The 25,178-nt window shown below is 56.0% G+C and overlaps 1 protein-coding gene across 1 annotated transcript in view; it reads left to right on the top strand.

Annotated features, from left to right (window-relative positions):
- The first annotated feature begins 2,849 nt into the window (after positions 1-2,849).
- Positions 2,850-25,178, top strand: part of LOC129047449 (ras GTPase-activating protein 3-like) — a 106,692-nt gene continuing 84,363 nt past the window's right edge. Inside the window, 1 exon segment of the mRNA XM_054534798.2 lies at positions 2,850-3,205. Coding sequence (XP_054390773.1) covers positions 3,151-3,205 — 55 coding nt within the window. The 5' untranslated portion in view covers positions 2,850-3,150.

Genomic DNA, 25,178 nt, shown 5'->3' with positions numbered 1-25,178 from the left:
TTTCTCCTTCATGACTGGGAGAGGAGTGCCCATTTGCCAGGAGGAGAGGGTGACTGTGCACCTCAGCCACCGGCAGGAGCACCAGAGAAGCCCTGCTCCAGCCCTGCTGATGTCTGGGCCTGGGCCACCAGCCGGTGCAGGGAGCCTGGACCCCAGGAGTGCCTTTTCCAATCCTGACAGACAGCTGCTTAATGTGGGACATTGCTTTATTTTACAAGTTGAAAAGGCCATCCTAGCAGCACAGAGCACCTCCCAGGTGCTAAACCCTGTATCATGATTGAATGCGCCCATGTCAATGAATTCTAATATCTAACTCTACATTCTGCCTCCCCTGAATCCAATGTTCTTTGGCTCTAGTTCTGCATTTACCCCTGGCTCATGCTGGTACATGCATTTGGGTCCTGAAGCTCCTTGGCCAACTGTCTCTTCCTCAGTTTTTAGCCTCAGCACTTCTCCAGCTTAATGATGCTGACCTGGAGGAGCTGAGCTGGAGGTGGGTGGCAGGCATGTCGCCTTGCAGAGGTCTCTGCAGTGTCTTCAAGCACAGAAACAGCATTTGTCCTTAACAGAGAGAAATGTGACACCTCTTCAGGCCCAGAAGATTTAGAGGAATCTGGGATTCAAGATTTTTGAGTGCATTCATTCAGCTGGCCCCATTGCAAGCCTCAGGGCCTCTCTTCTTCCCGGTCAGGGTCCAGAGCTTGGAACAGCACCTTCCGAGGCCGAGCACCCAGACCTAGAACAGCACCTTCTGAGGCCGAGCACCTGCCCTGGAAGAGCACATTTCATGGCCGAGCACCTGCCCTGGAACAGCACATTCCGTGGCCGAGCACCCAGCCCTGGAACAGCACATTCCGTGGCCGAGCACCCAGCCCTGGAACAGCACCTTCCATGACCGAGCACCTGGCCTTCTCTGGAGCTCTGTCTTCTACGCGGTTAAGTCCTGGCCCTGATCCAGTTTTTTGGTTTTCCTCTGGTCACAGGAGATGAGTGTCTTATGTGGCACTGAGGAGGCCCGTTAATGTGCCACCCTTGTTTCAGGTGGTGATCTTTTCATTATCTTGCCCTCAACACGAGCCACCTGATTCCATAGTCCATGTATCTGAGACTTTCCCAAACTCTCCAGCACCCAAGATCCTGCCACTGCCAGTGCGTTTCCTTCCAAGGGGCTCCCGTCCCGGCTGCCACTGCTGCAGCCTGGAGATTCACTCCTGACCCCAGCTGTCCCCTAGAAACAAACACCAAACGAGATCTGCGTTGAGTTTATCAGCAGGCCTGTGAGGGCGGAGGGATGGCAGAGAAGCAGCTTTGTGGCTGGGCTACCACACAGGACTCCGCTGGTCCTCGGAGAAACACAGGAGCCGGCTTGCTTCCAGTGGCCCCAAACGGGAGTACAGTCTCCGTTATAAAGCAGGGGTGTGGATGGCGTCCACAGCACCCACTGCAGACGCCACCCAGGGCCAGCGCTAGGCACAGAGGCTCTGGGTTGGAAGAGCCAGGGGTGCCACCTTAACCTCCTGTTCGGCCCCGGTAAGCACCAGGCATGCAAGGGCTGAGGACAAGAGAGGCCCCTGTGGTTGCAGGCTCCCAGCAGTCAGGGGAAGAAAGGCCATTCATTCTTTCAACGCATGGAACTGCTTTTTAGGAGGTGAAGATAAGCAGTGGAAAAAAATAGGCCTCTATCTTCATGAAGCTCCTGTTCCTCTCTATGCAGTGTGTGTGTGTTTGTGTATGTTCACGTAGGTGTGTGCATGTATGTTTAGTGTGTATGTCTGTGCATGCGTATGGGTAGTATATGTGTGTGGTGTCTGTGTTGTGTGTATATAAGTGTGAATGTGTATATATGTATATGTGGTGTGTGTATGTGTGGTGTATGTATGTAGAGTGTGTGTATGTGTGTGTATATGTATGTGTGTACATGTGTGTAGTGTGTGTGTGGTGTCTATGTGTATGTATATGTATATGTAGTATATGTGTGGTGTATGTATGTGTGTATATATGTGTAGGGTGTGTGTGTGGCGCTGGGTGCAATGAAGTTTTGCAACATAGAGGAGGGAGTGTAGAGTCTCAGTTCATACACACACCTACATGAACACACACACAAACATACTCCTCAGAGAGGAGGTCAGGGAGGAGGCGAATTCGAGACAGAAGAAAGGGAGGCGAGGATGGTACCTGCCCATGCTGGGGTGTGCAGGGGGACTGGGGTGGGGAGACCTGCCCATGCCGGGGTCTGCAGGGGGACTGGGTGGGGGGACCTGCCCATGCCGGGGTCTACAGGGGAACTGGATGGGGAGACCTGCCCATGCCGGGGTCTACAGGGGGACTGGGTGGGGGGACCTGCCCATGCCGGGGTCTGCAGGGGAACTGGATGGGGAGACCTGCCCATGCCGGGGTCTACAGGGGGACTGGGTGGGGAGACCTGCCCATGCCGGGGTCTGCAGGGGAACTGCGGGGGGACCTGCTCATGCCAGGGTCTGAAGGGGGACTGGGGTGGGGACCTGCCCATGCCGGGGTCTGCAGGAGGACTGGGGGACCTGCCCATGCCGGGGGTCTGGGGTGGGGGGCTGTGTGTGCGTGCATGTGTCCCCGCCCCCCGCGTGCGTCTGCAGCAGGTGTCTTCGGATCGCATCTCAGGAGCTGGAGCTGGGCGCGGGATTCCTCCCTGCCAGATCGTTGTACGTGAACTTCTCTTTGCAAAGTTCGTACGCGAGTGAATCGCTCAGCCTCGCTCAGCCCCGCTCAGCGGGCCCGGGCCGAGCCGGCGACCTCCCTTCGTCTCTTCCGCCAGGCAGCCCGCGGAGGTCCCTTCCGCTCAGCGGCCAATCCGCGGGGCGGGGGCGGGGGCGGGGGCGGGGGCCGAGGCCTCGGGGGAAGCCGAAACCTGCGCCCCTCGGGTCTCTGCCGCCCGCCAGCGCCGTCCCTGCCAACCCCGCCACTGCAGGGCCCGGGCCAGTTGGGAGCAGGGGCCGGGCCGCGGGCGGAGCCTCCCGGTCCGCGCACTCGCCCTCGGCCAACTGGCGGTCTTGCAGGCGGGCGGACCCTCGGCCGCGCTCGGGGCTCCGGCGCCGCCGCTCCTCCTGCTCGGCCCGAGCTGCCCGGGCTCGGCGCGCGCTTCGGGGCGAGGCCCGGCGGGCGCGGACGCGCAGCATGGTGGCGGAGGACGAGGGGCTCCGGGTCTTCCAGAGCGTGAAGATCAAGATCGGTGAGTGTCCGCCGGCAGCGACGCGTCCGACCCCCCGGCCCGACCCTGTCCTCTCCCGCGCCCGCCTCTCCTCCCCAGATCCTTGCTGGGGACCCCGGCGGAGACGCCTTCCAGGCGCGGCGCGCTCCCCGGAGAACGGCTGGTCCGGCGCCGCGGCCCCTCCCCAGCTCCCCCCCTCCTCGGGGCTCGGACTGGGTCGAGTCGGCTCCGGGGGAACGCGGCTCCCTGCGCCTCCTCTGCGCCCGGAGCGGCCCCGGTCCCTGGTAGCGGCGGAGGAGGTGGGGTCCCTGCGCCGAGGGACGTCTGTCCGCGTGTGCGCCCCCGCGTGTGCGCCCGAGCGTGTACCCCGCGTGTTTGCAGGAGTGCGCGCGCCTGAGGCTGTCTGGGCGCCTGCACTTCAGGTGTCAAATCCACTGACGTCGGGGTCTCGGCATCTCCCTTTCTCCGCTGCGCCCAGAAACTTCCTTTCCGGGGAATGTGGAGGCTCCTTCACGCCTCTCCCCAGGGGCGTGAGGCCCGGGCGCGCTGCTGCTGCCGTGCGCGCGCGTCTGTGCCTGTGTGCGCGCGTTTGTGTGTGCCTGTGTGTGTCCATGTGTGGGTGGGTGTGTGTGCGCGTGCGTTTGTGGGTGCATGTGTGGGTGCGTATTTGTGTGTGGATGCATGTGTGCGCGCGTGTGTATTTGTGTGTGTGTGTGTGTGTGTGCGCGCGCGCGCGTTCGTGTGTGTGCATGTGTGCACACGTGTGTGTGTGTGCATGTGTGCGTGTGTGCTGGTGGGGCGTTCTGGCTGAGGGCTCCCGCGGGGCGGGGAGACCCCGGACCCATGGGCACCAAGTCCCCTTCCACTGAGAAGTGGCGGGCGAGCTGGTGGTGGCCAGGGCCTGCGAGGCTGCGGTTTTTCTCTGGGCTTCAGCAGCTTCTGAAGTGGGCTCCGGGAGGCGTTTCCGGAGAGGAGGCTGTTTCTGGACTTCTGGTTTATCTGGAGGGATCTGCTTTTCCCTGGTTGTTTTATCTTGGGAGAGTGATGTGGAAGTCCTCCCCCTCCCCCAGAGCAAGACCGTTTCCTGGAGTGACTGTTGCATATTCATGCCATGAGTGTGCTGGACCACAGCGCGGTTCAGGCTGGAGAGGCTTCCAGGGCCTGCAGTGTCGCGGTCCCCACGGTCCTTCTCCCCCACTGAGCCGCACTTCGCAGCCGGCCTCTTCCCGTGTGAAGAGGCCTCCGGGAACGGGCTGAGTGTCAGTTGTTGATGACATTTGATGCTGCCGGAGGCATTCCAGCTCCCCTAAACCAGCGGGCTGTTTCCTGTCGGCTTTATTTTGGTTTGCGGATCATCGCTGAGACACTGTCTTGATATTTGGCCCAGAAGCGCTGCAGCTAGGATGTGGCGGCACTTCCGCTTTGAGTAGTCCAGAGAGGAGGGATTTCTTCTGTTAATGTAGTTTAAATCTGCTGTCACTTTTATACAAGAGAGCCAGAGTTGGCGCTCCCTGAAGTGTTTGAGGTCGCCTTGCCTGGGTGGGGAAAGGTCGCGGCCCGTGGGGGTCAGTTTGCCGCTCTTTCCTTCAGCCAAGGCTGCTTGGTTCAGCGAGCGAGTCCGAGAGGTGTGAGAAGCACTGGGTTTCCTCAGTCACGGCGGCAGGAGGGCTGGAGGTGGGTGCCCCTGTGGGGCAGTGCGAGGTCTCCAGGCAGCAGGCAGAGGTGGCCTGGGGCTTTGCGGCTCGCGGGTGGGGGGCCCACAGCCGGCACAGCGTGGTCGCTGTGTACTCCAGGAAGGGCTACGATTCAGTCTACGGCAGGACTTTACAGAAGGCATGGGAAGTAGAGCAGGAGGGCGAGGGAAGACCAGAGTCTCAGACCAGACACTCAGACCCTGAGTGTCCCAGAAGGCAGCTTCACCAGCCTGCGGGCACTAGGCCCCACTTCCGACAGGCGTGGGGGTCAGGCACCCCTGGAGGATCCCTCCGAGACAAGGAGGTTTGGAGATGCCACCACTGGGTCAGGCTCTGTGCTCCACTTTAAACAAGCCAGTGAAACCCTGGCTCAGCTGAGGCTAAGGCTGCTAATCCTACGTGGGGCCTGGATATTATCTGAACCTTTGACCCTCCCAGGGGCAGCAGCAGTGAGGACCGGTAGAGAGGTTCAAATGCCAGCTGCCCAACTCTCTGGATGTGGCTGCAGTGAGAAGTCCCCGTTTCCTCTCCCCCCCATAGGTCACCTGTGGGGCCGGCTGCCTGAGGGCTATCTGTGCCCCAAGTAGCTGGGGAGACAGGGCACCTCCTGCATTTGAGTGGAGATGCAGTCTGGGCTGGAGACCCCGAGGGTGACCTGTGGGTGCGCTGGTTTGGGGTTAGTCTCATGTAACTGTGCTGCTGGCCTGATACCCCGGGGCTCCAGCGGAAAGCCCATCTGTAGAAGCGAAGTAGAGGATGACCCTGAGCGGCGCTGGTGCCAGGGGGCCACTGAGCTCCTCAGGCTCTTTCTTTAATCCACATTCATGGCCAACCTTGGCTCTGACTTGCCCTGCCTGAGTCCCTGGTCTTGAAGGTGCAGACAAGACGGTGCCCCTGTGGTTGATTTGAGGGCCCCTCGCCGTCATTCACATCTGAGCCTTGTCTCCAGGAATGCTGGATTTGCACATGAGTCTGCCAGTGACTTGCTGCATGACCCAGGGCCGGTGTCTTCCCCTTCATAACCTCATTTTTCCGTTTGCAAAAGGCAGTCAATTATTGTCTACTATATCCTGTGGGAATGTACAAGGCAGTGTTGTTCAGGGTTAAGTTAACACCTTGCCCCCTCACTCCCAGAACAAGAATTGTCCCTAAAGTTCTACCATAAGCAATTCTGCTACTACTCTTACTAAGAAAAAAAGGCAGCACATTTTTGGGGGCATTGGGAGCTTTTTTTTAAGGTACAGGGGCATTGGCCATTTAAATTCTTAAATAGCTTTGAAATGTGTGGTGGTGTGTGGCCTCATTCAAACGTTGAAATTGGGAAAAATGGAAAGAATCTCTTCCTCCTTCCCCTTCCTCTTTCTTTGTCCTTCCAGCTCTTGCAGGTGAGGTAATAAGAGGAGAGCACCACGTAGAAGTGAGGTGCTTTGATGGTAACAATTTGGAGTCTTTGTCTTGAAGAATCTGGCTTTCTGCATTTCAGTTTTGTGGAATCATTTTGGATATGTCCTTCTGTACACTTAAACATCTTAAACACTGTGTCTTTGGAAACAGTCATTAACCTTTCACAGTAGAGTCTGTGTATCATGCATGACTGAGCCACACTTCCTATGTGATCGCTGCTTTGAGGAAGCCGGTGCTTCTGACTTTCCATGAGTCAGGGACCCACAGGGAGGGCACTTCCGCCACGGCCACGGCGTTGTTTTGGGGCCCCCACCCCCAAGGCGTGTAGTGCCTCCTCCCCTCGCAGTGATGTCTTCCGTTTCCACAATACTTACTGCTTGTTTTTAAATGCGGCACCTTATCTTGATACATGTGTTCAATAAAGAGCAATACATAAGGTGTTTCTCTCAATCTGTTACAAAAAAAAAAAAAAAAGCCAGCCCTGCGATCCAGGGTGGGAAAGGCTCTTGCACCGCTGTGACCCTACCGTCGAGCCGGAGGCAGTCAGCGTCCTGGGAATGCCGTCCATGGGAGGCCGGGCCTGCCTTGTGCTCCCCGCTGGGGCTTCCTGTGGCTCTCTGGTCGCTCCCTTCTTTCTCCTCTGGGCGCAGTGCCTGTGGCTCCACTGGGCTCTTGCTCCCTTCCTGTGAGGCTGGAGCTTGTCCATGAAGAAGACCCACGGCCGGTCTGGCCCAACATTGAACCGCTGGTGCCTGCAGGCCTGTGGGGCAGTGAGGGCCAGGGGCTGCCGGCCTCCAGCCCCAGCTATCCCTCTCCTGATCACAAACAGAATCCCACCTGAAGCAGGAGGAGGTGGCACCGGGTGAGAATAGGGAGAATGACAAGTGGGGTGCCTGGAGGGTCCCCTGGACTGTGCCTCCCTGGCCCCAGCTCCTGGGCTAGAAGGTCAGGGCTCTGGCCCGGCTCTGCTAGAAGTGGCAGCTGACACTCTCAGCCTGATGGACTCCCTAACGGGAGGTGGAGGCCGCTGGTCATAGGGCTGTTACAGGCATCAAATTAGGTGATGGTCTGTTTAATAAGTGAAAGTAGCAACAGTGTCTTCACAGGGCTAGGGCTCACTCAGGTAAGAGAAGTGTTTTGTGAATGTGAGGGAGGGATACTGGCCACGCTGTGGCTTTCCCCGTGTTTGTCTGACAGTGTAAGGAGGGGCTGTGTGGCCACACATGGGCCTTGGCATCAGAGATTCTAGATTCCCCTAATGCGAAAATTAACTTGGATATTTTATTAACTGAGCTCAGCTAAGCTGCCTGTGCTATTTTTAAGCCCTGAGGACGAAGGTGCAGGGCTTGGCTGCACCTGGGAAACAGCAGGGGCTCTGGCAGGGGCAGGTTCAGCCTGGGGCCCGGGCCTTGCCTGGAAAGGGGAGTGGGTTTCCTGTGCGTGTGTGGGTGTGGAGGTGGGATGCAGATGCTAAGGGGGTCGTTTCCATGTATTATCTCATTTTGTCTAAATTCTTGAAACTCCACGGCATTGAGGTGGAGAAAGGGAGACCCACGGACTTATCTGGGCCCAAGCCGCCCAGCTCCATGGGCTCCTGGGATCCGAGTTCTTCTCCTCACCACTTAGTATTGTCCATTAAGTTTTTTTTCTTTGAGACTGGGCCTCACTATGTTGCCCAGGCTGGTCTCCAACTCTCCAACTCCAGGACTCAAGGGATCTTCCTGCTTCAACTTCCTGAGTAGCTGGGACACAGGTGCTCACCACTGCAGCCTGCCTGTCAGTTTAGAGAGCTGTTTCTTCTCTGTGATCTTGGATTTGAATGGGGGGAATCATGGAGAGTTGGAGAACAGAGAGACTTGTTGGTGACTTTAGGGACATGAGGCAGGCAGTGTTCAGGCAGGGAAGGAAGGAAGGGGCTGCTGGTCTGTGTGGGTGGACAGTGGCCTGGGAGGCCCAAGACACAGGGTGTGCTGGGAAGACAGTTTGGAGATGCAGAGGTGATCCTTTAAGCAGGGCCACAGCCACCCATCCAGCCTTCAGGCGTGTGAGCAAATGGTGCCTGGCAGGTGGACTCAGCCAGGGTGCTGGACTGGAGGGCAGAGTGTGGAACCCGGAGGCAGCCCTGGGGGTGTCATTCCTGGAAGGGAATCTAGCATTGGTGGAAAACACTTTGATTTGCTTCTTTGGAGCTAATGGAAGCAAATGAGGCATTTGGAGCTAATGAGCGTGTGAACCGCACAGGTACAGAGTGGATGAACAGCGTCTACCTGAGGCTGTGGCACCGTGTTTGCAGGTGGCGCGTCATGTTTTAAACACAGACGTGTATGTGTTTAGAAAGGAGATGGACGTATTGGCTGGAAACAGCCACAAGCAAAGTGGTGGCTGCTAAGGTTTTGAAAGTGAGGGCTGCTGAGTGATGGTGGGAGGGGCTTGGTGAGGAGGAGAGCTCCTGGGGGCCCTCGGAGGAGAGGCGGACGTAGCGAACCCACTTGGAATCAGACACCTGAGACTGCGTGCTGGCCACGTTTCTTGACAATTCTTTGATTTTAGATGACCCCTAACCTCTCTCTGCCTTGGTTTCCTGGTTTGTGAAAGTGGAGGCCAAGGCCTTCTTTTGCAGAGATTAATGGGACTTAGATGCATGCAGGCACTTCCCCTGCTCAGATCTTCATAGATGGGAGGTATTATTCTAGCAGAATTTGAAGCTACCTATTCGTCTGTAATGAATTGGACTTCTATGTAAGCAAATATATAAATTGAAAAAGAGCTACACTTTAATAAGTAGGAGGGTGGTGAGATCCAGGAGAGCTCACACTCTGGAGAGGTGGCTTTTGTTTTTGGTTTTGGCTGTCATCTGGGTGTCTGGGAGGGATGGCTTTGAACTTGCTCCTGAAGAGAGAGGTGGCTTTGGTTTTGGCTGTCATCTTGGAGGGGGTCTGGGAGGGGTAGCTTTGAACTTGCCCCTGAAGAGAGAGTGAGGTCTCAGGAAGGGAAGGAATCATTTGGGTTGGGCTGGTGTTATGAGATGCAAGGCCTGGCCTTTGAGGGGCCCAGATAATTTAGCTGGAGGGGCCAGTGGGACGTGTGGATGGGCCTCTGGCCGATGGGTTGACAGAAGGGGCCACATGGGGTCCCATGGGGATGCGGTGTCACACCCCACAGGTGCCGGTACCTCTGGAGGGTGCAAGGTTGGACAGCAGGTGCCGGTACCTCTGGAGGGTGCAAGGTTGGACAGCAGGTGCTGGTATCTCTGGAGGGTGCGAGGTTGGACAGCAGGTGCTGGTACCTCTGGAGGGTGCGAAGTTGGACAGCAGTTGTGGAACTGTGGTGGGGGGTCGGGGAGGCAGTTCACTGAGCACATCTCGTCTTACCCAGCCGCAGGTCAGAGCAGGGATCTGTGTTCACACAGGAAAGGAGGGGCTTGCCGTGCAACCAGAGCTTCTAGCTTTGAACCGTAGGTGAAGGCGATGAACAGACACGTCTACTGCAGCAGCACCTGTGGCTAGTGGCTGAGTGAGCAAATAGCAAACAGTAGAAGCAATGTTGAGGAGTTGGGGTGTTCCCACCAATCTCCTGTCGAACTGTCACCCCGTCGTTGGAAGTGGGGCCTGGTGGGAAGTGACTGGATCTTGGGGGTGGATTTATATGAACAGCTCAGCGCCATCCCCTTGGTGCTGTTCTCACGATAGTGAGTGAGTTCTCGCGAGATCCGGTGGTTTAAAAGTGTGCGGCGGTACCTCCCACCTCGCGCTCTTGTCCCTGCTCTCGCCGTGTGAGACCCCTACTCCCCCTTCACCTTCTGCCATGACTGGAAGCTTCCCGAGGCCTCCCCAGAAGCAGATGCCTCCATACTTCCTGTACAGCCTGCAGCACCATGACCAATAAACCTCGTTTATTTTGAATTACCCAGTCTCAGGTGTTTCTTTATAGCAATGCAAGAACAGCCCAATGAGCAGTCGCCAACTGAAATGGTGATTATGTCATGTGCATCCACACGTGGGCTGCTCTGTGGCTTTCAAGGAACATATTAAGCCCAGGCCAAACCACATGACTCGCAGGAAGTTCCACGGCATAGGATTTGAAAGAAGCAAAATGAGAGCGTCCAACACCACCCCCTAGAAAAATGATAAACACAGATCAGATGAGTGTGCGCAGATCAGGGATAAGACCCACACAGCCTGCTAATTGCATTACCTGTGGGATGGCAGGAGTGCTGTGGTAGGAAGAGAGACAGGAATACGAGGCCTTCCGTAGCAGCAAGTATATGTCTATTATGCATCAATGTGCAACTATGTATACGGTGGGTGAGTGAGTGAAGAACAAAGGCGGAGCTTAGAAATCATCCCTTCACAGACTGCAAGAACGGTGTCGGCTGTGGAGGACGCCAAGGCCGAGAAAGAAAACAACTTGCCTTCATTCAAGATGATGTGCTGTGTGGGAAATGCGTGTGGACAGGTGAGGGAGTGGCTCCGTCAGGCCGCAGCGGGCATCCAGCAGTGACAGGCGGAGTGCAGTTGTGGCTGGCCCCTGAGAGGCCCCGGCCCCTGACAGGCCCCTGACAGGTTTTGGGGCTCCAGCCTTTGTGTCTAGGAGGCTCTGGCACAGGTAAAGGGGAACTGAGGGTTACGTCACCTGTGACAGATGGTTCAGGGTCTCTCTGGGTGTGACGCAGAGCCCAAAGTGAACAGTTACAAACGTTCAAGCTTTGCTGTAGATGCGAGTTTCAGAGTCACCAAGGTGCCCGGGAACCCCCTCATTGGGCCTGGATCCTCGGAAGTGAGTTTCCCCATGGGTTATTGGTCAAACGGCATCAGAGTGTCTGGGAGATTTTGTTTTTCTGTGAGTATTTTCTCAAAAATAGTGGTTCCTTGTTCTATGAGTGTCTGAAAATATTAGGTGTGTTTCTGCAGACAGGGTTGGATTCCTCAGGCTGTAGCTCTAGCCACCCTGAAATTTGGCATTCTTAGTTTTCGTTTTCAAATAAGCTTGAATCCCACATTTGGAACAATCACCCAAATTTAAGGCTCAGTTTGATTCCTTCTGGGAACAGTCAGTGCCCTGCTGGTATCACAACACAGCTAGTAACGGCTGCAGCGCTGACCCACGTGTCCTGGGTCCCGAGAGACACCGTGCCGGGCTCCTGGGGGCTGGGCCGGGGGCTGGGTCAGGAGACAGGAGCCACACTGGGGACAGAAACCGGTGCCTTGACCTGGAATTGATCGAGGAACGACTCTTGCACCTGTTCTTTCCTCTTTACATTGTTTCTTTTATGTTATCTGAATAATTTCCAACCTGTAAAGAATCATCCGTCTTGGCCCTGACTGCCCATAGGATAAAACTCCAGAGGTTGGTAAGGGGTCTGAGTCTTTCCTAGACACTGTGGGGATCCTTTTTCTGACCACTGACCAGACAGATGTCTGCTCAGGACATGCATGGGGTCCGTGGCTCCCAGCCCCGCATGGCCCAGCCCCTGGATGCCTCCCTCACCCCAGGATAGGCCAGAGTCCTCAGCCCCTTGCTGAGAGTCACCCTCCCTGCTTGGTGCTCATGGCGTGCCCAGGGTAGGACGGAGGATTCTCTGAGATGCCTGACAAAGCTTAGGGGTGATTGTTATTGTGTCTTCCTGGAGTTTCGTTTTTGGACTTCGTCGTCTCCAAGCTGCAGCCTGGGTCTGAATTGGGCGTGATCGCCCAGGCCAGCTGTTCATGTGGCGTTGGAGCCAGTTCCCATTTCTGCGTTAGGTTTCATTCCTGGCCTTTTGCCTGCTTTGAGGGGCTGCACAGAGTAGCTGAGGGCCCGTGCATGTACCCCTAAATCTTCTCTTTAGCTGTGTTCCTTCTGAAGGAAAAGGTTTCACTCTTCTTTTCAGCTCTGGAGCTTTCTTGTTTTGGCTCCAAACCCTCGAGGTGCTGGAGCAGCTAGTTTGCCTTGATCTTGTCACTTCTGTGTTTTCTCTTCCCCAGAGCAGCCATTGCTCTGGGAGCCTGAGGGCCAGCCTCAGCCCATGGCCCCTGCTGGGGCGGCTACCTTGGCGTCCAGTGGTGACTGTGCAGGACACATGTTTCCTGCCCCCATCCTCTGAGGCTCCAGGAGGAAAGTGCTGTCCCCAAAGCCATGCCGGCAGCAGGAGCATCTCCATGCCGGGTACGCACCGAAGCTGCATCCAGGGTGTAGGGACCCGGGAAGGTTGTCTTGTGGTGGACTCTGATGACCACAGCCCAGGTGCCTTTGTGGCTCGTGGAATCCCTTTCTAGGAGGCTGGGTGCTGCCGCGGCCTTTTCCTTCCTAGAGCCCTTTCCCATGCAGCGTTGGCTGGGCCTGCTCAGCACTGTGGCAGCTATCACGGCAGCCAGTGGTCCTTGCTTTGGGCAGCAGTGAGACGCAGAGGCCTGGAGTCAGGGCTGGGGCCAACCTGCTGGAGACCCCCTTCCTAGCTGCGTCCCTCACTCAGGGCTGACCTGCCGGAGACCCCCTTCCTAGCTGCGTCCCTCAGTCAGGGCCGACCAGCCGGAGACCCCCTTCCTAGCAGCGTCCCCCTCACTCGGGGCCGACCTGCCGGAGACCCCCTTCCTAGCTGCGTCCCTCACTCGGGACCGACCTGCCGGACACCCCCTTCCTAGCTGCGTGCCTCACTTGGGGCCGACCTGCCAGAGACCCCCTTCCTAGCTGCGTCCCTCACTCGGGGCCGACCTGCCAGAGACCCCCTTCCTAGCTGCGTCCCTCACTCGGGGCCGACCTGCCAGAGACCCCCTTCCTAGCTGCGTCCCTCACTCGGGGCCGACCTGCCGGAGACCCACTTCCTAGCTGCGTCCCTCACTCGGGGCTGACCTGCCGGAGACCCCCTTCCTAGCTGCGTGCCTCACTCGGGGCTGACCTGCCGGAGACCCCCTTCCTAACTATGTCGCCCTGTGTGGAGGCCCCACTGGTTCTCCTGAATGCTGCGCCCTCTGCTTCCACGTCAGAACATTTCCCTCCAATGGGCAGGGGCGAACCCGCCTGTACCCCCAGGCCCAGGTGCTCCCAGATGCAGAGCAAGCCCACCCAGCAGGGGAAGGCACGGCTCGGGGGCAGGAAGGAGGCGGTGGAGCTGGGGGTGGTTCGGCCCCAAGCGCCCTGAGCCTCTGGGCGCCTACTTCATTCTGGCCCAGGCTGCATGGGGGTTTCCAAGGCTGGGGTCAGAGTGGTGGACAGGGCCATTAGCAGAGATTCAGGAAGAGGAACCGGTTCTGGGAAAACCATCTGCGTGCAGAGCCCAGGGGACTGGCCGTGCTGGACTCTCCTCCGAGGTCAGGGTGGGATCCTCCAACAGGGCTGGTTTTCCCATGGCCTTTGGGATGAGGGCTTTTCTGGGGAATTCCAGATCCCCCCAGTCTGTAGCTGCCAAGCTCAGCCTTCTCAGGAAGCCTTGCTGGCCGGGGGTGGGGCTGACTGCCAAGGGGCCCTGGAGGCTGGAGCAGCCTGGGGAAGGTCTGCCGCCGTGGCCTGCTGTGCAGTCTGGAAGGGACGCCTGGCCTCCCAGATCCTCTCCCTCCCCGACAACAAATGTCCAAGACTGACTGCTGAGATTCTGGGATTTGCGGTGGGCCCCACAGGCTGGACTCTTCATTAGTTTAGGTGGCTAGAGGTAGGAGCCTCTGGGCCCTATGTGCCCCTCAGCCAGTCACCTGTAGTGACAGTGGGAGCAGGCTCCTGTACTCGGCCCACAAACCTGGTTCTGCTAGCCCGGCTGCATGGTGCGAGGCAGGAGAGAGATTCCGAGAAGCTCCTTCCTGAGCGTGCAGGGGGCTGTGCATGCTCACAGCTGTAAACAACTAGTATCTCATTCACTGTACAGGGCTAGTGCAATGGGCCATAAACTCACACGGCCATGCTGCTGCACTCAGGGACTGGTCTGGCCACCCGCGTCCTCAGGGCTACAGAGGAGTGAAGTGTTCAAAGTCTTTCCCTGGGGAAGCCGAAGGTCGAAGGTCGAGCTGTGCCCGAGAGGCAGAGGTTCAGGCTGAGGGAGGAGTCCGCATCCTTATGTTCCTCGGAGGCCTCCTCTTGTGACATGCTTGCACACACTGCACACGTATGCACACCCATGACCCTGGGACCGTTTGGGGCAGGATTGCACGGCTTGATGTGCAGTGTTGGGTGGAAGTAAGGGAGGCTCCGGTGGGCTTCTGCCGGCTTTTCCTTTAGCCAAGATCCGTGGCAGAAGAAACGGGCCAATCTGTGCTGAGTAGGATGCATGGAGTTTAAAACTTCTCAAGCAGTTCTTAATCGTTTTTATTCTACCCCACGTGGCTGAGGCTGGGGACACTCTCCAGACAGCCCCGTGGCTCTCAGGGGCCTGGTCCCAGGAGGCTTGGCGGGATGTGTTTGGGGCACCAGGGTCCGAATGCCCCGCGGGTGGCCTCCTGCCTCCAGCCGCAGTGCTGGGATGCACCTGCCTTTCTACTTTCCACAACTTGAGATCTTTTCTGGCAACTGCTGTGCGATTTTCTAATATTTTGTATTTGTATAAGAAACGTCTTGTTTTTAGGCCCACAAGTTGTTCTTTTTCCTAATAGCTTTTCCCTCTACTTGTCACTGACCTGTTCTCTTAGGTGGCTGCGTGTTACAGGGGAGTCCCCAGTCTTTGGACTGTTCCAGAGCCCAAGACTAGCTCGGCTGTGCCACTCAGGGAAGCACACTGGAATTCAAATGAGACAGATGTTATTCTGGGAATAAACTTGATCCTCTTAGATCTGTGTGAGAAGAAAACGGTGGACAAACATTGGTGCTTGAGCTGTAATTAGTAAGAAATTACTGGTGTTCCTCCTCACCCGTGCCTGGTGATAGGAAGTCAGAAGAAGAGAGTGTTTGATCACTTCTAGATCAGTAGGTTCTGATGATGAAAAGTCCCTTTCCGTGTTATCTGTGGGGCAGGGTCACACGGAGTTCTCTGTGGGGATTGTTCTCCACCAGGGCTCGTTGGTCCAGACCCCTCGAATGGCATCGACGCCTGGCTGGAGAGAGGAGGGGGGGCCCTGATCGATGCCTGGCTGGAGAGGAGGGGGGCCCTGATTGACGCCTGGCTGGAGAGAGGAGGGGGGGGCCTGATCGACACCTGGCTGGAGTGGGGGGGCTCTGATTGATGCCTGGCTGGAGAGAGGAGGGGGGGCCCTTATCGATGCCTGGCTGGAGAGAGGAGGGGGGGCCCTGATCGATGCCTGGCTGGAGAGGAGGGGGGGCCCTGATCGACGCCTGGCTGGAGAGAGGAGTGGGTGCCCTGATTGATGCCTGGCTGGAGGGGGGTGGCCCTGATCAACACCTGGCTGGAGAGAGGAGGGGGGCCCTGATCGACGCCTGGCTGGAGAGAGGAGGGGTGGCCGTGATCGACGCCTGGCTGGAGAGAGGAGGGGTGGCCCTGATCGACGCCTGGCTGGAGAGAGGAGGGGGTGCCCTGCTGGTTCTCTCCCTGCTGCTGGGGGATCCTGAGCGATCGGCCCTCAGAGGCGTGAGCAATTGTCTCCAGGACCTCCATACGGCTTCTTGAATTCCCCAGCTGGTCCCATCCATCTGGAATCAGTGGCATTCCTTTCTGTCTTCATCATTTCCTGCTCCATTCAGCACTCCTCGAGTATTTAGAGAAAGAGTTTCTCAGCATTTGGACCCAAGAATGTGTTTATGGAAATGCTAAGTGAAAATGAAAGACTGGAAAGGAAAAAACACTTTCCACTACGTTTTTGCTAAGTGCCTTTGTTTTTAAGTTTATTTTGTTTTATAAAGTGTATTTCTGTGTTTTCTTTAGGGAAGCCCTTTCTGCCCTCCATGTGCCCTTCCCAGGCCCGGGAAAAGAGCTGGGGTGGGTGGGTCAGGAGGAAAGGGGGGTGTGGAGAGGGAGGGGCAGCCAGCCAATGTCATCCCCAAATAAAAGCGCTTTGATTTCTTTCCACCAGATCATGATTCATTGTCATGGGTGACCATTTAGTTCTGTGCTCCCCTGGTTTCCTTCTGGGGGACCCCACGGTGGCACCCACACCCCTGTCACTGCCCACACCCAAGGCTTCCCTCTGGGTAGCTGCACTGGAACCAGTGGGTTTTATGAACACAAGAATGCTGGTGTTTTTCATGCAGGATACAGCTGCTGACTTTCAGCAGAGAAGGCCAGGCAGTGGGCTAGCCTGGTCTGGTTAATAATTCATCATAGATTTGTGGATGGTCACATTGAGTGTGCGGAGCTTGAAAGCTGCCACTCGCTTAGAAGCTAGTCCAGATTTTAGTATGCCTGTGGCTTAAAAGTGGTGGTGACATTGGTTTTCAAATAAAATATATCAGAAATATTGGGACATTTCTGTGCATCTAATCAGAAAATTGTGAGGCTTGTAAAAATGTGCTGTGCATTCTTAACTGGTGTGTTTATTAGGATTTGGGGCTAAAGTTGGGATGTGATAGAGTCAGTGTGAGATGGATGACTTTTTAAGGTCACCCACCAAAAGGCAACAATGGCAAGGCAAAAGCTTTTAGTTTTACTTGATGTGTTAATTACAAATATTAGATAGAGTAAAGTTATTTTTCAGAAGCTTCCCCACCCACTAAAATGTCCTCCCACAGGCACTTGGCTGGGGGGTTTGAGTCACGTAGGCGGCGGTGGGCCTGAGTTTGCCCCCCTGGGGTTCCTGGGAGGCAGCCGCAGTCGTCGGGAGCCATGAACTGGGGCTGTCCCAGGATATAAGGGAAATATTGGCTGTGCCTTCCAAGTTATTATAGAGTAAGGGATAAATAAGACAAACCCATCAATGTGGCCACGTATTTTTGAGAATCATAATGAGAATTTTCAGCCTCCTTGAAGAGGTGAGCTACTATTGTGCTCAGGAAGATTAAGGCACTTCTAACCGGCTGTTCCTGCACACTCACGGACACTTGGTGTGCAGACGTGTGCACGGCAACATCCACATGTGCACACAGGTGCGTGTGCATGTACCCCTCACACACGTGCACAGGGCCTCACACACATGCATACAGGTGTGTGTGCATGCACCCCTTAGACACGTGCACCCCTCACACACGTGCTCACCCACAGATGTGCATACAGGAGCATTGCCTGTACCCCTCACACACGTGCACCCCTTAGACATGTGTACCCCTCACACACGTGCTCACCCACAGATGTGCATACAGGAGCATTGCACTCACCCTTCACACACATGCACCCCTCACACACGTGCACCCCTCACACACGTGCACACCCACAGATGTGCATACAGGAGCATTGCATGCACCCCTCACACACATGCACCCCTTAGACACGTGCACCCCTCACACACGTGCACCCCTCACACACGTGCACCCCTCACACACGTGCATACAGGTGTGTGTGCATGCACCCCTTAGACACATGCACCCCTCACACACGTGCACCCCCACACACATGCACCCCTTACACACGTGCACCTCTCACACACATGCACCCCTCACACACGTGCACACCCACAGATGTGCATACAAGAGCATTGCATACACCCCTCACACACATGCACCCCTCACATACATGCACCCCTCACACACATGCACCCCTCACACACGTGCACCCCTCACACACGTGCACACCCACACTGATGCAGAGGATTCTCCAAGCCTGCAGGCTCCGCGTGAATAGTAGAAACTGTATTTGCAGAGTTAATTTTTCATTAAGCAAAATTATTAGGCTGCCATTGAACATTGAATAACTTTTTCCAAATTATTTAAAGTGATAAAAACACGTTTTCCATTACAAATAAATTAAGCATTAACTCAGTAGTGTTTTGCCTCTTCTAAGGGTTCGTCTGCCGTAAGGTGCAGTTTTCCCTCACATTTTAACGGCTCTGACGGGCGCTGCTCAGTCACCAGTTTCCCCTTTCCCAGGGGCTTGGAACAGTGGTCTGTCCTACGCTGGAGTCTTTTGGATTCCTCAGAATGCGGCATGTTTATGAAAAAGCATTAATAGGGAGGGGTAGGGATGGGGGTCTCTAGGTTAATAGGGAGGACGGTATTTCTATTTCATGTATGTGTGTTTCAGAGTTGCAAATCACCTCAGATAAAATAGGGCCCCTCAGACAAGACAGCAGGCCTGGCCCGAGGGGAGGGGTGTCTGTGATGACCTTCTCAAGGCCAAAAACTTCAGGACCAGCAGGATTCCTCCAGAGAATATTTTCTTGAAGAGCGTTAGCTGCACGTTGCGAGGCTGGCTGAGAGGGCACAGGCCCGCAGGGGACCGGGGGTTCCACCCCTGCGCTGCTGCCAGGCTCTGGCTGTGTGACCTGTCACCCTCCAGGCCTCAACATCCACACTCATGTCAGCAGAGTGATGACAACTTCCCAGGGACCCCAGAATGTCACCTGCCTCAACTGCAGGCAGCCTCTGAGCACGTGTCCCATTGACAGAGCATTTGGGTTTCTTCTTTAAGCATGCTGGTTATGACAGAAAGTAAAATATTAACCAAGAAGAATAATCTCACATTTAAATATAGCTTCACACAAACACATACATCTGTAGCAACGTAGTTACAGGAGACCGAGAAGGCGTGGGGGCTCCTCATCATTCCAGGCTGTGCTTTTCCCTTGAGAAGCAATAGAGGTAGGAGACTGCGGCTGTTTCTGACCTCTGGACCAGTTAGAGAGTGTTTGTAGGGTAAAAACATACATAGGAGGCTGTGTGTTATGGGAAGAGCCACCAAATCGGCAGGCAACAGTGCGGGGGACACGCGGCCTGCAGAGGGCATGGACATGACCAGCTGCTTCCAGGCCTGCGCTCTGCCTCTGACGGCTTTATCTCTAGGGCGTGAGTCTCTTGTGACAGGAAGTGAGTATTAATGAATCAGTTAACCATTTTGTAAACTGGGAAGTTGTCTTGTGACCAGCCTTCACGCAGGCAGGCGCCTCCCCCGCGTGCCCGACACTAACCCAAGCCTTATGTTTTGTGGGACACGTGGCCTTGCCCGGGCCGAGGGTGGGTGTGACTGTCCAGCCTCTGTGTCACCAAGGTGGCATGTTCATTTATTGAACTCACATCCTCACCAGCCATCCCAGCCAGGAGACGCTCGGGAAAACTGCTACCTTGCGGCGGCACAGGGGCCTTAAACATGTTGCCACTGGACATAATGGAAGCTGCCGATGACACCACACGCAAAGCCTCCCATGGGTTCCAAGTATTTTTACACGGCCAGACCTGTCCCTGTGCCTTGTTCAGTGACCTCTCTGTGGAGAGGCCTTCTCCTGCTGGGACCTGTAGTGGCCCACAACTGGGGGTGGGGCTGGGGAACCTGCAGCAGCTCACAACTGGGGGTGGGGCTGGGGGTGCTTTCACCCACGGCCAGGGGTCGTGCCTGGGAATTTCCCAGCTTAGCACCCCCCGTCGTCCCCAGAGCTGGGAGCTGTGGGTCTTTCCACTGTTGGTCACGACTCTGCCCTGTCCCTGCACATGAAGACGGGTGGCTGAAAAATCAACGCCAAGTAAGCTTTGGAGGGAGCATGTTTAACCTGCCCTCGGGTTTACAATGAAAGCCTGCCCACATTTTATCAAGGGATGCTCATAAACAAAGGTTGGCGAAGGATGAAGAAAAACAAGTTGCTTTTATGAGTCAATTAAATATATAATAGTGCTCAACTCATTTTGGCCTGTGTGGTTTAAAGAACCAGATGAGAATATGCTGTTATTTACTTAAAGGTAAAATGAGGGTCTGGGCCCATTTTGTACCATTTAGCAAGTGAATGGGTAGCTTTTGTGGTCAGACCTCACTTTGGCTGACAGAGCTAGGAAATGTGCAAGGAGCATTTGCTGATTAATTCATCTCCCTCCATCCATCCGTGTCCCCGTTCCTTCACCCCCCTGCGTGCCAGGCCAAGATATGCTAGAGAATGTTTCCAGAGGAGTTCTGGACTCAAGTCTAATAAAGGAAACCCCAGGAAATCCAGAACAGAAAGTTAGCGTGTGACAGGAGGAAATTCGTTTTGCACTCCACAGCTGAATTTGTGGTTGCCTTTCTAACATCACATGGGCCGTGCTGAGGATAGGGCAGGTCTCTCTCCCCTGCACAGACATCACAGACGCTCGCCGTGGTGGGGTGGATTGATGGACATGGTGAGAGCTGCATGGACATCGCAGATACTACAGACATCGCAGACACTCGCCATGGTGGGTGGACTGATGGACGTGATGCAAGCCGTATGGACATTGCAGACACTACAGACATCTCAGATGCTCGCCGTGGTGGGGTGGACTGATGGACGCGGTGTGAGCCAGCCAGTCTCTGATGGCAACTGTTTTACATTCCCGGGTAGCATTTGTCCCCTCTGGTTTTCTCATTGGCATCTTTCTCTCTTTTTAAGAAATTCGTCAGAAGCAACATGGTTCTTCCCAGTGAATGTAACAGAGGTCTGCTTGACATTTTAGATACATTTCTCAAATTCTCCTTCCGTTCCTCGCCAGCCACTGTGTGTTGTGCTGAGCTCAAGCCACAGGTGCATCTGCCCAAGTGCTGGGCCCTGTCAGGAGGAGCCGTCTGAGGCCCCCAGTCTCCATGGAAGAAGGTGCCTGTGAGAGACGACGTGCCAGGAGGAGGCTGGTGTGGCTAAGCAGACAAACTTACACTCAGAGAAGCCTCATCCGTGGAAACAGCCCAGGATGGGCAGCAGCTGTTGGGCTCTGGAGATGGCATGTGGCTTATGGCCGAGCATCCCCTTAGGATCATCCCAGCCCTCCAGCTCCTGCCCCCAAGTCAGGAAAGGCTTCTCATGCATGGCAGGGCATCCGCGCACTCTGGAGTCCTGGTCGGCCTCTGCTGGGATGGGCTGGGCCTTTCTCTGAGCCCCAAGGGCTTTAGTGCCTCCCAGCCCCACCCTCCAGCCCTCCCTGAGCTAAGCACCTTCCCAGCCTCCTGCTGGCCTCTGATTCACTCTCTGAACGGTTAGTGTTGCTTTTTTGCTGAGGATTCTCTTGGAAACCCTTTGAGCTGAGAGATGAGCCCACAGCGGTGCCTCTGCCTCGGATGTTGGTGTCCCCTGCGGCCCCAAGGGGAGTGGACACTGGCAGTCGGGGCACCTTGGCTGTGGGAAAGGAGGACCACGCTGGCCACAGAGGCCTGAGTGTGTGGGACCAAGGCAAGCAGGGAGAACTGGCATACCCCCACCCCATTCTCCAGTTACCAACCCTTAACCCGGGGCTCTCCTAGCGGGGTCCCCATACCTGCAGCACCAGCATCCCCGGGCACGTGTGTGAAGTGCTCGTGGCAGACCCCACCCCTACAGAGCTGAGGCTGGGATCTCTCTTTCCACAGGCCCTGCAGAGAGTTCCCATCCACCTGAAATCTGAGACCCCAGTCTAAAGACTGCGATTCTCTTCCTGCGGAGTATCAGGAGCAGACCATCTTCCCGAACAGTCACCTGCAGAGCTCCTGCTCCTTCGGGGAGGGCCCTGACTTTCTCGTGGTGGAAATCCTCCACCCGGTCAGGTTCCGGCTGCCCTGGGTCCCCTGGAAGACTCTGGGGATTGATGAGCAGATGCAGGGCTGCCTGGAGCTGGCCTGGCCCCTGGTGCCCTGCTAATGCCATTTTTTGGTAACACCCATTCACAATAGCCTGGCTGAGGGTTTTGTTCTCCTTCTCTTTATTTGCTATCACTAAATCCATCTGATTAAAAATTAGCCTGGTGTGCCCTTGTCCCAGGTGCTGGGGGTGTGCCTGTGGGCCGCTGTTTCCAGGGAGAGGGAGGGACAGTGTCACTTACGGGACCACACAAAGGGGCGAATCTGCCTTTTGCTTTTGTCTCTTCCACTACAGCTCCCACCCTCACCTGTTCCTTGGAATTAGATAAGGCGAAGTCTGTGCCTCCTTCACCAGCATAAACAGAAGCTATTTTAAGTTGATGGGCCCCAACCCCAACCGAGACACAGGATCCGATGATCCTCTGGAAGTGCCGTTTTTGCTCAAATTGCAGCTGGGGATGTCCTAATTCCTGACCACAGATGGAGGTTTGACATTCTCTGCTTTACACGTGAGGTTTTCTGAACAGCTTATGTAGCTAGAGGCTGTTTTGGAGAAACAGAGATGGTCATGGACATAGTTGCAAATACCAGGGCTGTCAGTGGACATGGAGAAGCTGGGCTCTGTGTGACGCAGGAAGTGACGTTTCCCTCCTTAGAGGCTCAGCCCGTTGGAACTCGGCCTGCAGCGCGTTTGTGGCTCAGCCCGTTAGAACTCGGCCTGCAGCGCGTTTGTGGCTCAGCCCGTTAGAACTCGGCCTGCAGCTCGTTTGAGGCTCAGCCCGTTGGAACTCAGCCTGCAGCTCGTTTGTGGCTCAGCCGGTTGGAACTCGGCCTGCAGCTCGTTTGAGGCTCAGCCGGTTAGAACTCGGCCTGCAGCTCGTTTGAGGCTCAGCTGGTTAGAACTCGGCCTGCAGCTCATTTGAGGCTCAGCCCGTTGGAACTTGGCCTGCAGCTCGTTTGTGCCATTCCATGTTGCAGTTTTAGGGTTTTTTTTACTCTGAGCAGCCCTGGATTATGACAAGTGTCTGGCGATGTCGTTCCTGACCAGAGCGTGGCTCAGCCCCCGACTGGGGCCCACGGCCAGACCCTCATTCTGCTGCCCCCCAACTGGGACACCGTGGCTCTCTCAGGAGGATTCTCACTCCCCAGCCAAGCACAGTCTGTGGTGTCAAACCTGCTGGTGTCCGGATGGGTGTGTCCTGGTGCTCTGAGGCTCCGGTCCGGGCCGTGGGGACGAGGGAGGCTGAGCGGGTGAAGACAGCTGTGATGTGTGTGTCACGCCCTGTGCAGGTGCCAGGAGGGGCTGTCGGTCCTCACAGCAGCCAGGGGAGGAAGCTTGTTGTGTTTGTTGCTGATGAGGAAACGGGGCTGTGGGAGAGAAGTGCTTTGCTGGCTTACGCTGGGCCACAGCTGCCTGCTGCTTTCCTGAGAAGCCGTGCAAGGAAGGTGGCGGCCGAGTGCGCGGAACCTGTCCTGTGTGGGGCCAGGGGTCACGCAGCTGTGCAGGGAAGCAGCCGCAGGCACGGTGCCATCCAGTGAGCCGGGCTGTATCCATTTCACCTTATTTCAGACACTGAGATTTGAGTCGCATGTAATGTTCACAGGCATGAAATGTTATCCTTTTGATAATTTTTAAATTACTTAAAATCTACCTTGCGGGCGTTACAGCACAGGGTTTGGTCAGGGGCCCGGGTCTGTCTCTCCCTGGTCCTGGCAGCCGTGTAAGCCCATGGACCCAGAGCAGGGGTCCAGGTTCCAGGCCCTCCTGGGCACTGCTGAATTCTGTCCCACTGACTTAGATTTTTTATGTTTTATTCTGAGCATTTCTGTTTCTGTTGATTCACTATTTTTTTCTGGTTATAGATGGAATAATTTTTGTTTTACCAACCACCCAAGCTGCAGCCACGTGTGACTGGTCAGGTTTCTGTGATGGGGAGAGGGCCTGGCCCTGAGGTCTGTGTCTCACGGCTCTCACTGGGCTCCGCCAGATGCTCGTTGCCCTGAGGGTGCAGCTGTGGCAGCATCTGTGGGTGGCTGAGGAGACGGGACGTTCACCGGGCAGTTGCGCCCCAAGGGTGTTCTGGGGGCTGCCTCGTGTCCCAGAGCTAGACCCACACGATGCTGAGCCTCGTGCTGCCGTGAGACCACCCCCGGTCAAAGAGACCCAGTCCCCTGCCTCGTGGCCCTGCGCCAGCCCCGCCTCTGGTGATGTCTCTTTGGAAGCCACAGCAGGAGGAGGCTGCTCATGGCATTTGGAGGCTCGAGGGCCTGGTCTCCGGGTGTGCACAGCCGGGATGGAGCAGAAGGAGGATGAGCTTAAGTCAGAGAGTCCTGGGCTCCAGTTTTGCTTTGACGTTTATGTTGCTTTAAGAGAAAACAGCTCAGCTGCGCTTTTCTCCTCTCCGTGGCCCTCGTGGCTGATCTGCATGTAAGAAGATTAGAGAGGACCCTGTGTCAACGTTCGCAGCCCACCACAGGCGCTGAGTAAATGTTGGTCAGTGTTTTTCTCACTTTATTTTCGAGCTGTCATTGGCTTGCAATTTTGTAAAAGGCAGCTGGGGTGTGGATTGGAGTGGAGCTCTAAGATGCTTGAGGCAAGAGGAGGCTGTGAACAGGTCTGAGGATTTGGACTGGGAACCACGCAGCGCAAACGAGCTGAGTTCGAGAAAGGCCTCAGTGCCTTGAAAGGCAGCTGCTGTTTACACTTTTCTCAAGACAGAGGCTTCACGTGGTCGCCATTCACACAAGTGCCGAGCAAGACCCTGGCACCAGAGGTGTGGACTAAAAATGAAGCCACCGGAACATCCTGTGACCATCATGAAGCCAGTCGTGGTCGGGGGCCCGTGTGTGTTTGTCAGGCCAGGGCCCTGCTGCCTGCCCTCTGGCTTAAGGAATCCAGTTGGGGAGAAATGCTCCCTCTGAGTACCCCTGGGGTTTTGACCCAGCTCGAGGTTGTAAACAGGCGGAGGGGGCCAAATGGAGAGGCTTTGCTGTGATAGAGACCTGGGTCTGCCCTGCCACCATCCGCCGGGAGCCCACGGCAGCCTCGCCCTCCAACACCCGCACGCTGCGTGCGGTGCACTGAACTGCAGGATGCCTGTGTTGCTGCCAGTTCTGCTGTTTGGGAAAAACTCTCTGTGTTAAGTTGGATCTTCCTTGTGACTGATTCAGAGGAGCCACATTGTTACGGAAGGGCTGGGACCCAGACACAGGGTCCAGAATGTCCTCGAGGTATCAGAAGAACTCCTGGAGAGCAAGCCGAGGGCTGTGTCATCGCCACACCCTCCGTGGGTCCCTGCTCCCGAGTGAGGCTGTGCCCAGCCACCCAGTGACTCAGAAGCTGTGCACACAAGGTGTGAATCCCCCCTTGCTCTAGCACCAAGAAAACAGCACCATGGTGATGGGATGT

Source organism: Pongo abelii, chromosome 18, assembly GCF_028885655.2.
Source record: "Pongo abelii isolate AG06213 chromosome 18, NHGRI_mPonAbe1-v2.0_pri, whole genome shotgun sequence".
Lineage (NCBI taxonomy): Eukaryota > Metazoa > Chordata > Mammalia > Primates > Hominidae > Pongo > Pongo abelii.
The sequence above is the reverse complement of the archived record's forward strand: the minus strand, read 5'-3'. Positions and strand labels throughout refer to the sequence as shown.